The 15,690-nt window shown below is 40.2% G+C and overlaps 1 protein-coding gene across 2 annotated transcripts in view; it reads left to right on the top strand.

The window, feature by feature from the left end:
* The window catches only part of LOC308112571 (netrin receptor UNC5C-like), a 189,367-nt gene that overhangs the window by 156,702 nt on the left and 16,975 nt on the right, over positions 1-15,690 (top strand). Inside the window, exons 8-9 of one of the 2 annotated variants that reach the window (XM_080468211.1) lie at positions 510-566; positions 12,864-13,055. In XM_080468211.1, the coding sequence (XP_080324337.1) occupies positions 510-566; positions 12,864-13,055 (249 nt within the window). The remainder of the gene's footprint in view (positions 1-509; positions 567-12,863; positions 13,056-15,690) is intronic. The other variant, XM_080468212.1, reaches the window with a different exon arrangement.

Here is a 15,690-nt window from a genome sequence, read left to right as displayed (position 1 = left end):
ATACGTGCTCATCACCCCACTTAACCTCGCCAATGTTTCTTGCCCTTTAGTGCTGAATCAGTGTGTTTTCTATGGTCAGCTGGTCTAGCAAGAAGCTTTTAAGCGCGCCATGTCGCTATGTTGCCTTTATCAATTATACACCAGAGCTTCAATTATACATCAGTACATCAGCAGTTTATGTGTGTCATAGACCTTCTGTCTGCCCCAACTAAGTGGACCACTCAGCATGACACTGCACTAACTGCCTTTGACAGCATTTGTCCAATTATCTTATTTTTTTACCCCTTTTTTGAAAGTTATTAAGCTCATTTGAGGACAGCTAAGCTCGATGCTCAGCAGCAGAACAAAAAGAAAAGACAAACACAAAAAGTGGGGGTAAAAAGCATCGAATCAAGGTCTGTGTGCTTTGTGTTTGTTCCCATTTTATTTGACTTTGTTTAATTTATCCTGTTTTCCCTTTCGTTCTTCCATCCATTCCACCATCCCCCTTTTTCTTTTTCTGCCCCAAGGTTCATTGTTTCAGAAGTCCACTGAGCCCAAAGAAAAGAGTGATTTGGGAATACCATGTAAGTCGATGTTTTCTGTTTTCATTCAGTGTCTTGTTGTCATTCTTCAGTCTTTCTTTGAATATCGTCATTTTTAATGTTCCATTCAGTTTTACATCAGTTCGTCCCATGATCTCTCCCCTTGATGCCGTCATCAAGAAGGTCTGAGAAGCACAATCGAACCTTCAATAGGTTGCTTCACTCATTGTATATTTCTTTCCATTCAAAAGCAAGTTGTGATGCTATGCGGCATTGATTCTTCATACGGTTCTGTATCTATGCAGCAGATGTATGGTACCACACACATTTTGTCACTTGCACCTATACCTAAATGATGGGAAAAATATAACATTTCAGAAAGATTTTAGTCCTCATTCCATACTAAACTCTCTGGGTTTGATGCATCTGTAGATTCATTAGATCTCACTGTTGTCTGTGCATTGCTTTTTATTTCTCTGGTGTATTTATTGGGAGCAATAGAATCCACAATTTGTCCTTCACACCAAAAAGCGAATTCTGCACAGCTCTAATGATGTCATGCATAGTTGACTTTTGATGTGTTCATCACTATGTGTCAGGGTCTGTAGTTGACTTGCAATCTGTTCGGTGTACCCTGCTTCTCCATCCTCCGAAGAAGAAACGGGTATAGCTAATGGATGGCCTTTTCATACCATTTCACAACCTTTCATTTAGACCATTTACAATTGGCTAGACAGGACATCACACGAAGAGTAAAGAAAATATCAAAACTTTGAGCATGTCAAATCCCCAAGTAACCCCTACACGGAGTTATTGTACCTGCTCAGTGTTTATTAGTCTGATAAGAATGATTGGAACAGAGGAACCTATTTCTTTCTTGTCAGCCGTGTTATCTTCACCTGCATCCTCGGGTAAGATAGCTAACTGAGTAACTCGCAAACCAAGCAATAAAACTAGCAGGGCCAGCCACACCTAACAAACGTTTTAATACTGAAAAGACAGTTCATATTATTTAATTCCAGTCTGAGTGAACGTCGACACGCTGAGCTGCTGCTGCTGCTCTCCGGCTTGTACTTTATTGTGTACAGTGACCTTGGGTGTCCTCAACCCATAATCATGCACCCGTCACCTTAAAACGTGCAGTGATTGTCCAATGGATTCTTTAGATATGAACTTTACTGTTCATACATCCATGCTGCTACCAGTGCATATGTTGACATTTATTTGTTTTTACTTTTCATACTCGGTTGTACATTTCTGTGCCTACTATGGCTGTCATGCTGCTACCATTTCAACTATTTAAAATATTTTTGCATTATATTCTAATGCAACTGAAAAGCTGATATATATTTACTTACCCCAAACCCCCCCCCCCCCCCCCTCCCCCCCAAAAAAGAAAAGAAAACAATGGCCAGCCACAAACATCAACTTACAGAGATCACAATCATTGTTTTTCCCTTTTCAAATTCAATGATCTAAATTTGTATTTTTTGAAACCTGAGGAGTAGTGTATTAAATATTTTGTAAAAAAAACTTTCTGATATTGCTTGAATTAGTTAAAATATATTTGATTTACATTTTGAACTTTTTAAACTTTAAATAATGAAAGATTGATCTAATGGTTGCTGAATTCAACCTATTTTTAAAGAGGCAAGTTTTCGCTTGTGAGGTCCCCTCGTCTCACGTAGAGGACGGGCTGCGCGGGAACATGTGAGTGCCAGTTAAAACCTTCTGTAAATGACGGTAATTACAAATGCCTTTTTTGACATTGAAGAAGTTCTCCAAACCGCGCATGCGCACTTGTGTATATGCAGATTTGCAGTGGCAGTCTTGAAAGACGGTGTTGGGAATATAATGACCGAGAGATGCCCGACATTATCCAGAGTCACTGACCCGACCCTCCTTCCCACGTCACAACGAGAAACGATTGTAGGAAAACTTGTCTACGGACAACTCGGCCACAAAACTGCGACCCCGGACCACTCGTCCACAGACAGCGCCCTTAAAGGACAACTTGTCCATGGATGAGATTTCAGCATTCTTTTGAGAAAATAAATCCTGTGCAATTTACTTTTCTATATATTATGTCTAATTGATATTTTAGATATTTTGCATATATGTAGTATATGTCCATATATATTCAGTATAGTACAAATGGCTTTGTTTCTCGCGAAGAATGGTCTTCTTTGCGCACATGACGGTGCCCCCCCCAACCCCATCCAAACCCCCACACCACCCGAAACTTCGGCACTGCCGTGTGCTGTGCATGCACGTTCCAGCTCCCTCATGATTGTATCAGTCATATTTTAATCATGTTTAGCATGTAACGTCGCTACTGTATGAGCCCCGCAGCTCGTTAACATGTCGGAAGGCGGGCTTACGTGAACGCCCGAACGCATCACTCAAAGCTGTCAGCCAGAAGCAGCGTTTTAACTGTTCAACTGCACAGCCTATTTCTTTTCAGAAATACATTTCTGAAGACCGTTCGATGCCCACCTCGGCCATAGCAAAATCAGCCACTGCCTGTTTTTCTGCCAACTATACTTGATAATCCTTCCAAATGTGTCAAATATCCAATCCTATCAAATCAATAATGCTGAAAAAATTAGTCATGGGCGATTTGTCCGGAATTGCGTGGAGGAGTTGTCCGGGTTTGCAGGTTTGTGGACGAGTTGTCCGTTCACCAAGTCCAACATACAGCTAATGCTGAAGGATGTTTTGAGATTGAGGCCTGAACATGAAAAGTCAATTAGAATTTTCAGGACTTGCCATCTGGGAATTTAGTACATGTTTCAATTGCAAATTTAATGGCTAGACATTTGATATAAAAACAAAAGATCTGCTCTCCGAATGGCACTCGACATGTAATTATGTGATCACAGTCAGAAGTTGTCTGGAGTCACATGGACGAGTCGTCCGGGGTTGCAGTTTTGTGGACGAGTTGTCCGTTCACCGCGAGAAACCCGGGCCGTGTGACGGGGTGACTGCTCCCCCAGCTGCAACGCAATCCCAGCCCCAGGCGGGGCGCTGTTAGGAACTAAAAAAAACGTGGAAAAAATTCAAATGGACTGTTTCTGCATTTTCGCACTCACTGAAAAACTCACTTTCATATTTTTTGAAGTACTGAGTCCTGTTCTTTCTTCACACGCTCCACATTTTTGTAGAAGGCGGGTGCTCTTCGAAAAAGGCGGGTGCTCTTCGATTGGGAAATATACGGGTACTTGCAATTTTAGCACGCAGAGAATTTACCTCATTCGACAAAGCATAACCCAGGATATCTACTTGTTGAAATTCTTTGCGCTGTTAAAATGGTTGCGTTTGTTGAAGCACACAGCAGATGGTTAGAGACAGCAAACACGGGTTGTTTTCTGTGAAGAATATCAGACAGAAGGTCGTGATGAAGACAATAGCTTCTTGTGAACAGCCAATATCTCATCAGTCATCTTGCTTGTTCTGCACAACAGATCAAGGTGTCATGCAACTTACATAAATTGTTGCCATGATAGTCCTGACAAAGGTATTTCTTTACAACTAATGGAACTCTCACTTATAAATGATACAAACCCTTTTTTCTGTATGTACCGCGTATTACATTGAAATATTAATGTTTGCATTGTCCGCATTCAGACTGAGCAGCACTCCAAGCGTACAGGCACAGAAACCATTATGCAGCTTAACTTTACGAGTAGACCCTATGGCATTCATGAAGAAGGACTAATTTAATTGGCCTGTTGAACTAAACGGACAAAAAGCCAATGATGATACTCAAAAACAAACTCCCAAAGAACGACTCTAACTCAGCCACAAGCATAGCAGTACCAAGAGCAGCAAGACCTCCTAATCAATACAGACAAGTTGTTTTTGAACAGAGTCTGAAAAGAGCCGTAATTATCACCAAGGTCTGTCCCTCTGTGGACTCAGCAACACCCATGAATGCACTCACTGAATCCCACAGACCTCCACCTCTCTGGAGGTCTGAACTCGGCCCAAGCTTTCTTCGTGACAGTGAAATCTTTCAACCCATTTATCAATCAGTCATTTTTTTGGGGGGGTGGTGGTCAATTAGGTTTTATCTTCTTGAATGTTTCACTTTTATCAATAGTGTTGTTTTTTTGTTGTTGTTGTTTTTTTTTTTCCAATTATATCATGCAACTGAATAAAATTGATTCATGTCAGAAGTATGGCTTCCTGCACAGGTTGTTTTTTTTTTGCCTGCCTTCTATAAATATACCTAAAACTCTGTTGAAAACAAGTGGAGCTGGACGGTGTTGTAGTGGTCAGCACTCTCATTACAAGAAGGTTCAGGTCCGGCCAGGGTTTATGTATGCAGAGTTTGCATGTTCTGTGATGGTTGCCTGTCTTTTTTTTTTCCCATTTGTTTAGACTAGAGGTCTGTCTTAACCCACGGTCTGCTGAGATTAACCTTCGGGTTAGAAGATGGATGGATGGATGGATGGATGGATGGATGGATGGATGGATTTATGGATGGCTAAAATAAGTGATACCTTGTATTATTACACTTGCTGCTCCTTCCAGCCATTTTAAAATGTCTTTCTGTCTGTATACTTTAAAATCAACTCATTTTTTTGTGTGTGGTTCTCCTGTGTCTTGCTTAGGACATTTTGTTACGATTGAAATATTTATTTAAAAATATATTTGACGGGTTTAATAAGATTTATTGTTTTCATAAACTATTTAATTAAGCACTCTTAAAATCAAATCCATTGTAAATGTAGATTAAAATGATAAAATAAGCTTAAGAGCGAAATCATGACTATAACAGTAACTATAGAAGCAAGTTTTATATTTTTGACAAATATTTCAAATTGAGCACATCAAACTAGGATCAAATATAATTTTTATTATTATATGTAAACCACAACACATTTTTTATCTTTTATCATGTAAAGAAAAAAAAATATTGACGCATTTGACCAACGTTGTGCGTATTACTTGGCTTCAGACCGAACATATGTGGCTTGGGGGTTTGTTCATTCTCCGTTACCTAAAAACTCTTAATTTTTAAGATTCAACAGCTTCATTTGTTCCAATATATACAAATGTATTCAGTCACAGTACTTAATAGGTTGTGCGTTTAAAGTTAGGCTCAATGGGAGGTTAGTTATTCCAACACCAGCTTGCTTGAGATCTGCAACGTTTTATTCACCCTCGGTTACCTACTCGTAGATAATGGAGGGAAGCGCGCCGGCACATCCTGGGTATCGAGCAGTGAAGAGACAGATGTTCCTTTTTGAGGAGCGTTTCAGACTTTGACATCAGCATTTTTTGGTTCTTTAGTTAGATTATCAGTTAAAGAAAGTCCAAATAGAGGACTTTTTTTTCTCTTCTCGGCACTGAAATAGTCTATAATCATCACATTTCTAAAGGTCATCGAACTGATTTGTTTGGAAAGTAATTATTATATTTTCCCTTTCACAGTCAGACAATTTCCTGCCCAGTGACTTTCATTATTCAGATGTTACAGTTGAACATATTGTGTAAATATTAGTTGTTCCTTGAGTTGTGTTTCTGTAAAAGAAAAACAGTTGCTACATTTTCATACCAAGTCATCCTGAATTTTAGGTTGAGATTCAGATCCCTTCATCAGAAAGTGTCAATTTATTAACCTGATTAATAACCAGGTCTCTATGGACATGGTGCCAAAAAAAAACCTTTAACCACATCGGTTCAGAATGTTTGGATATTATAGTACATTTTATTCATCTTGTAATCTATATCTACTTATACCAAATAGTTGTCCTTCCTATTTAATGTAGTGCAGGATGTCGAGGTCAACTCTTGTAAATGACTGCACCACAAAAGGTAACAGATTCATTTAATTAACTTGATTCTTTCTCTCTCCCCGTTTGATAGCAGCGAATCGATTCAGTACCAGTTCACTTGATTCACAGTTTGTGAGTTTGTTGCAGCTGTGGTGGTTTTGGAGATTCGCCAAGCAGCTTTGAATCGTTGCCAAAGTAGGCAATTTGCCTTTGTTCTGAAACCATCGCGGTCCAACTGTGAACGCCGAAGTGACTGAAATATGGAATCGCTGCATTGATTGGATACATTTTTTGGCGAACATTCAAAAAAACAAAACAAAAAAGACAGACTCTCCTGGTTAAGGTTCTGTTGCTTCAGATGTCTTAATGAGCAATAAGAAATATTATTAAGGTTTAAAGATTATCACCTACCTATCTCTCTCTTCCTGGATTTCTCACCTTCAATTTTTTACTTCTTCTCGCTCCGTGTTACCCACCTAACAAGAGGAATTACTCTAATCTGTGGAACAGACAGAAATTGAGAGGTGCAAGAGGGAAAGGACCTCTGCCATTTGTTATTACTGCACTTTCTGCTCCTCTCTTAGCAGGAGCTCTCGTTTTATCTTCAAAGCAATCTATGAGTGTCTGCTACGTGTTCTAATGACTCTCGTTTAGGGTCTGTTGAAGCGGTTTCATCATATGGTGCGTTCATTGCAAGATGACTGGTCGCAGGCAGATACAGATGCAGAGGGAGCTGCAGATGAGACAGAGGCAGTCACTGCTTATCCAAGAGACTGTCATTCTGTGCCCAAAAAATAAAAATACAGTCAGGAACACAAGCACCGGCAGGCTGCAAGAGTGGATTTGAGAGTCACTAATCACCAAGCTGATCCTGTTTTCACACAGTGTGATTGCGGGGCTAAATGACATCTCATTTTTATATGTACTTTTGATAATCCAGTTTCTATTTACATATTTCTATTCGAGCTGACACTTGTCTGACTCCTACTATTGAGTCTCTGCATATTGTGGCTCCATTACATGTAGGCTTAGAGTTACTGTGAGGGATATTTAGAGGATGCTGGATACAAACATTGATGGTTAATGTCATTTTGTCGGACCTGATGGTCCCATACAGTCTTTTGGTTGTTACTTTCTGGCCTGCATAAGGTCCACCTGCATGTTGGATTGCATGGTTTGTTCTATCTAATCGAATAACATGGACAAGAGTAAGTGCTTGCTCAAATCACTTTGACCAGATGAAGAACTGTTGGTCATTCATCTTGAGAATAGGCGTCCCATTGAATCGCCATCAGTCATTGTGGCCACGTTGCACTCGCTGTCAACTGCATTCATAAGTGTGGACGGGGCTAATTGTTGCGCTGCTGTTTGCCTAAGCATATCTCATATATGAAAGCGTCAGAGCTTTGCCCTCAAGCCTGAAAAGCAAATCACAAAAGAAGTATAGTAATTATCTCTCATTACGCATTTGTGCACCGCTTTATTTGTTTAGTTGGATGTGTGGCGGTATTTGTGTCAGTTAAAGACCAGCTTAGCTTGAGGGGATGAGAAGGATGGGAGCATCATGGCTGAGCTGTAGATTTGTAAAAAGAGAGTCTGCTTGTATTTTGTGAGCATGATAGAGGTCATAGTGTGCCTTTTAGTTGGATATAACAAGTCGCAGTGAAAGGCTTGTATTCAATCCATTCATTAAATAGCTGCAATTACAGTGTATTACAGGGTTTCACTCTGCATGTGATCTAATGGTTTTATGTGTATAGTGTGTTGTGCTCATAGAAGTCATAGAAATCATAGAAATACAACCTCACTGACTCCAAAAGAATTCCATATTTTATTTTTCAACACTAATCATCACACATTTTGTTTTGTTTATTTTTCCATAATGTCACTATAGAAAATAGTCATAGACACATTTCCAAATGACTGTTTGCTTTATCTTTTCAGTCTCTCTGTTCCAATCGTCCCTGACTGTTACTTAGAGCGGATGCGTCTGCCAGCAGTGCAGTATGGGTGGTGTTTGCATGTTTTTGCCAGACAAGATCAAAAAGGCTGTTGAATGAGTTTCAAGTGGTGATTGTCCACAGCTCTGCTTTGGATGCAGATCACAGAGAAGATAGAGATGAGAGCGAGAGAGTTATCCTAGTTTCTCCCCTTTTTAAAATCCTGTCCGCAGCACATTGGACAGACTCCCGAGATTGACAAAAGAATCCAGCCAATCAATAGACAGCGATCCATGCTGACTGAAGCTAAGCTGGGGCCTCTGTTCTGGTAGCTCATGGGTGTGTTCAGATGAATAGAATAGAATAGAATAGAATAGAATAGAATGTACTTTATTTATCCCACAATGGGGGAATCCACATTCTCATGCAGCACTGAGGTAAAAGGAGGAAAATATACCAAAACAAGTTATATCGTCATTGTTTATTAAATAGAAGACAAAGTTTAGTAGCTCACAGCCGACAGTGCAAAATGAATGGATAATAAAACCACAGAAAATAGTTTGAGGTTGGTTTGGAAGTAGAAGCATTGCATTTGTTTGTTGCAGTTTTGAGGATCCTGCATCTCCTTTCAGATCACAGTAGGAGGAATCAGTCACGGCCAGTGTAGGTGAGGTCATTTGAAATCAAGCAGGCCTTCTTTTGTGGTCATGTAATGTGAAAATGTGTGAGGGGAGTGAGTGAATGGGTACATTTTGGGGCTCTTTTCTTGTTTGTTTCCAGGGTGTATGCCCTTTTAAACACATGCGCACACAGTTACACATATATGCATATATTAAGCTTTACAAAGAATATACAATAATTCAGTGATACTAATTTATACTGACATACAGAGGATAGCTTTTTTCCTTACTTCGGCTGGACTCACCAAACAAAATGAACTGCATTTGGCATGCACATGATAATACGGGCAAAGTAATGTTGGTTTTGCAGCTAAAGGCATTTTGGCTTTGATTAGACACTAAAGCATAAAACAACAATAAGGAGCCTTTTAGATTTTTTTCATTCACATGGATATGCAAATTGTTTACAAACTACAATCAGTTATTGCCCATTATTGTCGTCCACCATTCTTGAATATACTTGACGTTCCCAAAAAGTTTATTCACTTCTTTTGATTTGGTCAAAGGTGCACACCCACATTAAGGTCATATTTTTAGTTTATATCTTGTCAGAAAAGATTACCTATTACATAAGACTGTCAGACAGTAAAAAAAAAAAAACATCTGAATAAAAGACTGTGTTTTTCAATGAGAGCATAACTTTGTTTTTTGCATAGAAGCAAAACTTTAACTTTTTTGTTTGCTTAGAAATGATCATTTTAATAAGGTGGAACGTAAAAAATAAAATAGCAATCTTGTATAATTAAATAAATAAATAAAAGAAAACAATATAGTTTATCGTAAAAGGGAAACAAATATTTCGTTTCCTGCAGCTGTATGTAGGTTACAGAGGCAGGTAGAGGCTCAAATGGGACATGATGTTTCATTCATCTACAAATCAAACAGATGGAGACAGAGGGGGACAGAGGGAGACAGAGGGGGGTGTGAGTTATGGAGCGAGAGAAAGATCTGAGGGAGATGCGACATAAACTGATTGACGGTGAAGAAAGGCTTTTACTCACACACACACACGCACACACACACACACACACACACACACACACACACACACACACACACACACACACACACACACACACACACACACACACACACACACACACACACACACACACCTTGAGAATACAGCAGGCTATAGCCTAGTTACCTTCTCCCAAAGTGTCCCAAAACACAAGGAAAATAGGATGAGAAAAGTAAGTTTAAAAGTGGTACTTCCTGTGGCGGGGTGACGTCTCACACGCTGGTGAAGTTGTAGACCTTCAAATTGAAGCAGAAACACGATAAAGATTCCTTAAATAGATGAGGATGACGATGATCATAATTAAGATCAGGGAGTTGGTACTTAAGAGGATTATCCAATTCTATTCCCCTTTGGCAAATGCAAGGACCTTGATAACAAGGCAACTTTGTGCAGCTGTGAAGTTGGGGCATCGGGGAATTTTTACGGCAAAATGAAATGGGTAACTGCATGAAAAGAAACTTTTTTCCGAACTTGGGACGTTTATAGGTGGTGCTCCAAGACTGAGTTAAATCTGAGGATGGCTATTTAGCAGTAATTTCAGTTCCCTGTAACAAACACTCGTGTCATAAATCTGTTGATTAAAGACAGATCTGGGGTTGTTAACATGAATTATATGAATGTTTCATTTCCTCAGCCATGGAGTGATTTGTGGGGCACATTGAGCATGACATTTTCACCCATTCAGAGTTGATGTAGGGAGCTGAATTCAGAAAGACTGACAACTGAGGATGTAACAGATATTATTTTTTATTGATTATTTTTGCCGTCTTCACAATTTGCCTGAACAGAAAGTGACATATTAACAGTTTACTGCAGTTTACTATTCACAGGAAAGCAATAAAAAAATCACTTGAGGCTATTACCACTGGAAATGTGACATTTTTGCATGTGCAAATTAACCAAAAGACTTAAATCAATTATTGAAATGTTGCTGAATATTTCTCTCATCATTATGCCATTCGTTGCCCTTTGCTTTTAACTGCAGGGTAGAAGTTTGGCCCCGGTTAAACAAGAGAAACACTTAGAGAATGGATTTGAGTCCAGTCTTTAGGGGTTTCAGCTCTGGCAGTTATAGGTGATTACATGCTTTACATAATGCTTTACATGCAACATGTTTACGCGCAGTGCCGTGGCTTTGAAGCTCCTGTTTATACCTTAAACATTGATTGATGAGTATATTTCACTCAAAGAATTACTTTAGGAAATGGATCATTCTGCAAACTTTGGTGAATTTGTTGTCCGCGTTACTGTGACATGTCTAAATCTTCATAAGATTTCTATTTGTAGGACCAAGCTCTCTGAGAGTTTGTTTTGTCATGGTCGTAGGCTTAACGTGTCTCTGGAGAGTAGTGTGTGTGTGTGTGTGTGTGTGTGTGTGTGTGTGTGTGTGTGTGTGTGTGTGTGTGTGTGTGTGTGTGTGTGTGTGTGTGTGTGTGTGTGTGTGTGTGTGTGTGTGTGTGTGTGTGCGCGTAAGAGGGGCAAAGCTGGGCTGTCACGTTGAGCTCCCCAGAGAATATAAAAAGTGGTTCACAGCTCCCTCAAGTGGCAAGCAACTAACTAACATGATGACGGGTAACCTGTCCTCGGTGATGTGTGTTTCCTGCTCAAAGAATTATGCTTGAATATTTGTACTCTTCATCAAATGGTTTTATTTGATTTTTTTTCCATGCATAGTTCATGCTTTCTGAACTTGTTGTGATGCAACAACAGTAAATCCTTTAGCAAATGAGGCTTCTTGTAGTTAAAAGCCTGTTATCTGCCTCTCAACTTTAAGGGTAGATTAAAAGGAGGATTCTTATACTTTTCTATCTTCTTCTTAATAACTACAGACAAATCCCCTCCTACTTGCTACAGAGGACATGATTATCTGAGAAGTGCTTTAAGTGTGAGGCCACTTTAAAAAGTTATGCGGGCACTTTCGTGTTGAATATGTCGGCGTGTTTGTTTTGCTGCTTTGAAGTTTGACTCTATTTCAACTGCTTTGGCTTGATTTCTCTGTTTCTTCTAGCGCCTCTCTTTTAGCGTCCTCTCTTTTTCTCTCCTCTCCTTTTCTCTACTGTACTTTTGTTTTCAATCGTCTGGCCTCCTTTTCTATTCTCTATATGCTTGTTTTATTCCACCCATTCCACATGATTGCCTCTCTGCTAGTCTCTCATCGTATCCACCCAACTTATCCCTTTATTCTTTCTCTACATCTTCTCTCTGTATACTCCTCCTCCACTTATGACTCCTCTTCTCGTCGCCACAGATTGGCTTCCCCAGCTATTACCTCCTAATCTTCATATCCAGTGCTCTTAACGTGTCTCCTTCCGTCCTTTTCCTTTTCCGCTCTTATTCATCTCCGAGCGCGGCTCATACCTTTTACCGCCCGCATTACTCATCAGTTAAAATTTTAGTCCCTTCTTCTGCTCTGAAATATGCATCAAGAAAGACAATTCCGCCATTGTTCTCGCTGAAACGCCATTAAAGTCTCAGCAGAATTGAAAAAGGATGTTAGGACCCCCCGTAAAATAATTAACAGGCTTATTAAGTTTTAAGAGTTGGTGCCGTTCTTTTTATATGAAAGGTGTCTCTGTCTATCTGTCTAGACAAGTTATCGTATTACAGAAGCTGGAGGGCTATTTGAAAGTTTCATTTGAAACAGACCCTATAGAGATTGTCCTTCGAGTCTGAACATTGGTCAGATCAAAAAAAAAAAAAAAAAAAGTATAGCTCTCCAACTCAAATTAAGGATGACAGACAGCGGTGAAAGTCTTGTTTTATGCTCCGTCTCTGTTCTGCTCTTCCATTACAATTAGCTTTTTGCCACTTTTATGTCATCTTCACATCTTCTCATTTTAATTGTGTCTTGGTGCTTTCTGGAAGAGTATCTGTCTGAACCTGTGCCTCCTTTCTCCCTCTCTTGTCCCCTCCAGCTGCCCCAAGTACAGATGACGTGGCGTTGTATGTGGGCATAGTCATCGCAGTGATTATGTGCCTGTTCATCTCCGTCATCGTGGCGCTCTTCGTCTATCGCAAGACTCACCGAGACTTTGACTCAGACATCATCGACACCTCGGCGCTCAATGGAGGCTTCCAGTCTGTTAATATCAAAACGGCCAGATCAGGTAATAAATGTAACAGAGACTGACATCTAATCCACAGAGGAGAGTATAAAAATATTCTCATAATGAGTCTGGTGTGTTATTTTTGTTCACCCCCAAGGTACAGTAGAAAATCCACTCATTTCATTGAAGCCTGGAAAGCAAATTTAATCATAAGGAGCTTGTGTGCTTCACTTTGAATGGCCACTTCAAGGTTTTCAGTATAGCTATAATGGGCAGGGGGAACAAGTTCTTGTGCAAATACATATGAAGCTCATGTGACTATCATCCACACAAACTGCACCTTTCTTTTCTGTTCAGTAGCTTTGATGCTCGTATGATTTTATTTCTCTCCTCGGCCTCCTACAGTCAATCTCTGACGGTTTGGATCAATCTGCCTCTGCCAGAGACCACTCTCTTTCATCAAGGAGTCTCTTCTCCCCCGTCACTCTCATTCTGTCTCTCACTTTTTTTTTTTCTGTCTCTTTCTTCCCCTCTGCACATTTAGGTCAATCAAATTTCCTGTTTATCAGCACCCTCTACTCTTCATCCCAGTCTCTGTGTCTCTGTGTTCCCTCAGCTTTGTCTCCGTCTCTCCCGTCACAGCGTCTCCAACCACAACAGGCCCTCCCTTCCATGTTTGTCTTCCTGTTCGAATGGAGCCATATTTCACTCTGCGCTGTCTGTGTTGTCATTACTTCTTCTCTGCCTACATCCACTTTATAGCTTACTGGAAAGGACTGGAACCGCCAGGAAAATGTATACTAATCAGTCCACAGATGCTATTAACTTCTGGCCGATGACACACAATTGCATAGTTTCAAAAAGTCAAAAACCCAAGTAGTGAACGCAAACCCACACTGTCTCCCCATTTTGATTCCATACTGTATATTAGACAGCTTGAAATAGACAAAGGACCGCCTCTCGATAGGTAGCGGTACATGACAAGCATTTTAAGAAGGACCTATATTCGCAATAGACTGTTGTAACCTTGCCGAGTCAGATTTTGTATTCACAACTCAAAACACCTTTAACATGACGTGCAACTAGTTCAGAGTGTGTGCGCATATGGTCAGTTGTGGACGGATGATTAAAATTCACATCACGCCATCAATTTAAAACGAGGTACGCAGGTCAGGATAGAGGCATGGCAAACTGGTAAACTACAGGCTAAACTGTGTGCGTGTGTGTGTGTGTGTGTGTATGCGTGCGTGCATGCCTGTGTGTTACCATACGTTTGTACAAGGCTTTAGCATCTTTGCATGTGTCGAAACAGGGTGCCATTTTATCAGCATAGCATTAGCATGCTTGACACTCTGCAGAGGGACCATCTCCGATTACTATTAATGAAGAAGTATGTCCTTTTACCGTGTCTCTCTCTCTCTCTCTCTCTCTCTCTCCATTAGTTGTTAATTAAATTTCAGCAGGGATGATTTGGCAGGAATACCTGCTGGCTTTAAGGGTAAACAGCCTGGTGATGGAGAAGAGAAGACAGTGATAGGTGACAGGTGTGTGTGTGTGTGTGTGTGTGTGTGTGTGTGTGTGTGTGTGTGTGTGTGTGTGTGTGTGTGTGTGTGTGTGTGTGTGTGTGTGTGTGTGTGTGTGTGTGTGTGTGTGTGTGTGTGTGTGTGTGTGATAATGAGGGATTTACAATCTCTTGGAGGAAACAACATGATTTCAGGCTCTGTGCCCAAAAGAATGAGGTTTGATGTGAACAAATTTTGATTCTCACTTAGGTAACTGGCCATCTTGTGATCTTAATCCTAATTAAATTTGGAAATCTTTTTTGGGGGTTTTCTAAAGGATGAAGTTGATTGTGTTGCGATAAGCATTCTTGGGCTCCTGCCCCGAGGCTGAGTTGTGTTGTGCTGAAGAAAGTTGTGCAAAATGATTCTACGAAAGAAGCTCCAACAGTTACTGAACTTGGTGTGTTACAGGGTCGCTTGGGGCACATGCACTCAGATCACCTTGGTGAAAGTAAATCTCCATCGGCAAACTGGGCTGCAGCATCTTTCTGCATTCCTGGAAGCACCGAGACTAACAACTTGGCAGTTTCTATTTTGTTGTTGGTTTTATTGAACCACAAGTAATCTTGGTTTTGTAGGAGTTTTCGTTTTATCATTAGAAAACGCCTCACTGAGGATTTCCTGCAAGGGATCAACGTTTATAATACAGAGAACCTCAGCTTAAACTTGCCACTGTGTTTACATAAACAGATTTAGGAATCACAGCATTAAAAATGTTAGAGTTGATACAGAACTTGAAACTTTCACATTTTGAAGATTTTGCTCAGGCAGCTGTGGCTCTGTTGGTCCAGTGGGTGACCTTGGTATCTCCAGGTTGGGGGCTCGATTGCCCTGTCACTGAATCCCAAATTGCTCTTCATGGAGGTCATGTCCAGCTTGTCGGCTGTGACCATTGTTGTGTGTGTGTGAGTGTGACTAACAGTGCAAAGCACTATTTTGAATTCACAAGCCAGAGATCCAACAGATGCAATGTTTTACACAGACACTGACCATGGTATGTATGCATAATAATTGTGACAAGTGTACTATTAGTTATATTTATAGATAGGTCTAAAAGTTTCAATATTTTTTTTATTGAAATGTAAAGCACTTTCTAACCATGTTTCAGAAAGGTGCTGTATAAATAAAGTTAT

This window comes from Lipophrys pholis (assembly GCF_963383615.2).
Source record: "Lipophrys pholis genome assembly, chromosome: 7".
Lineage (NCBI taxonomy): Eukaryota > Metazoa > Chordata > Actinopteri > Blenniiformes > Blenniidae > Lipophrys > Lipophrys pholis.
The sequence above is the reverse complement of the archived record's forward strand: the minus strand, read 5'-3'. Positions and strand labels throughout refer to the sequence as shown.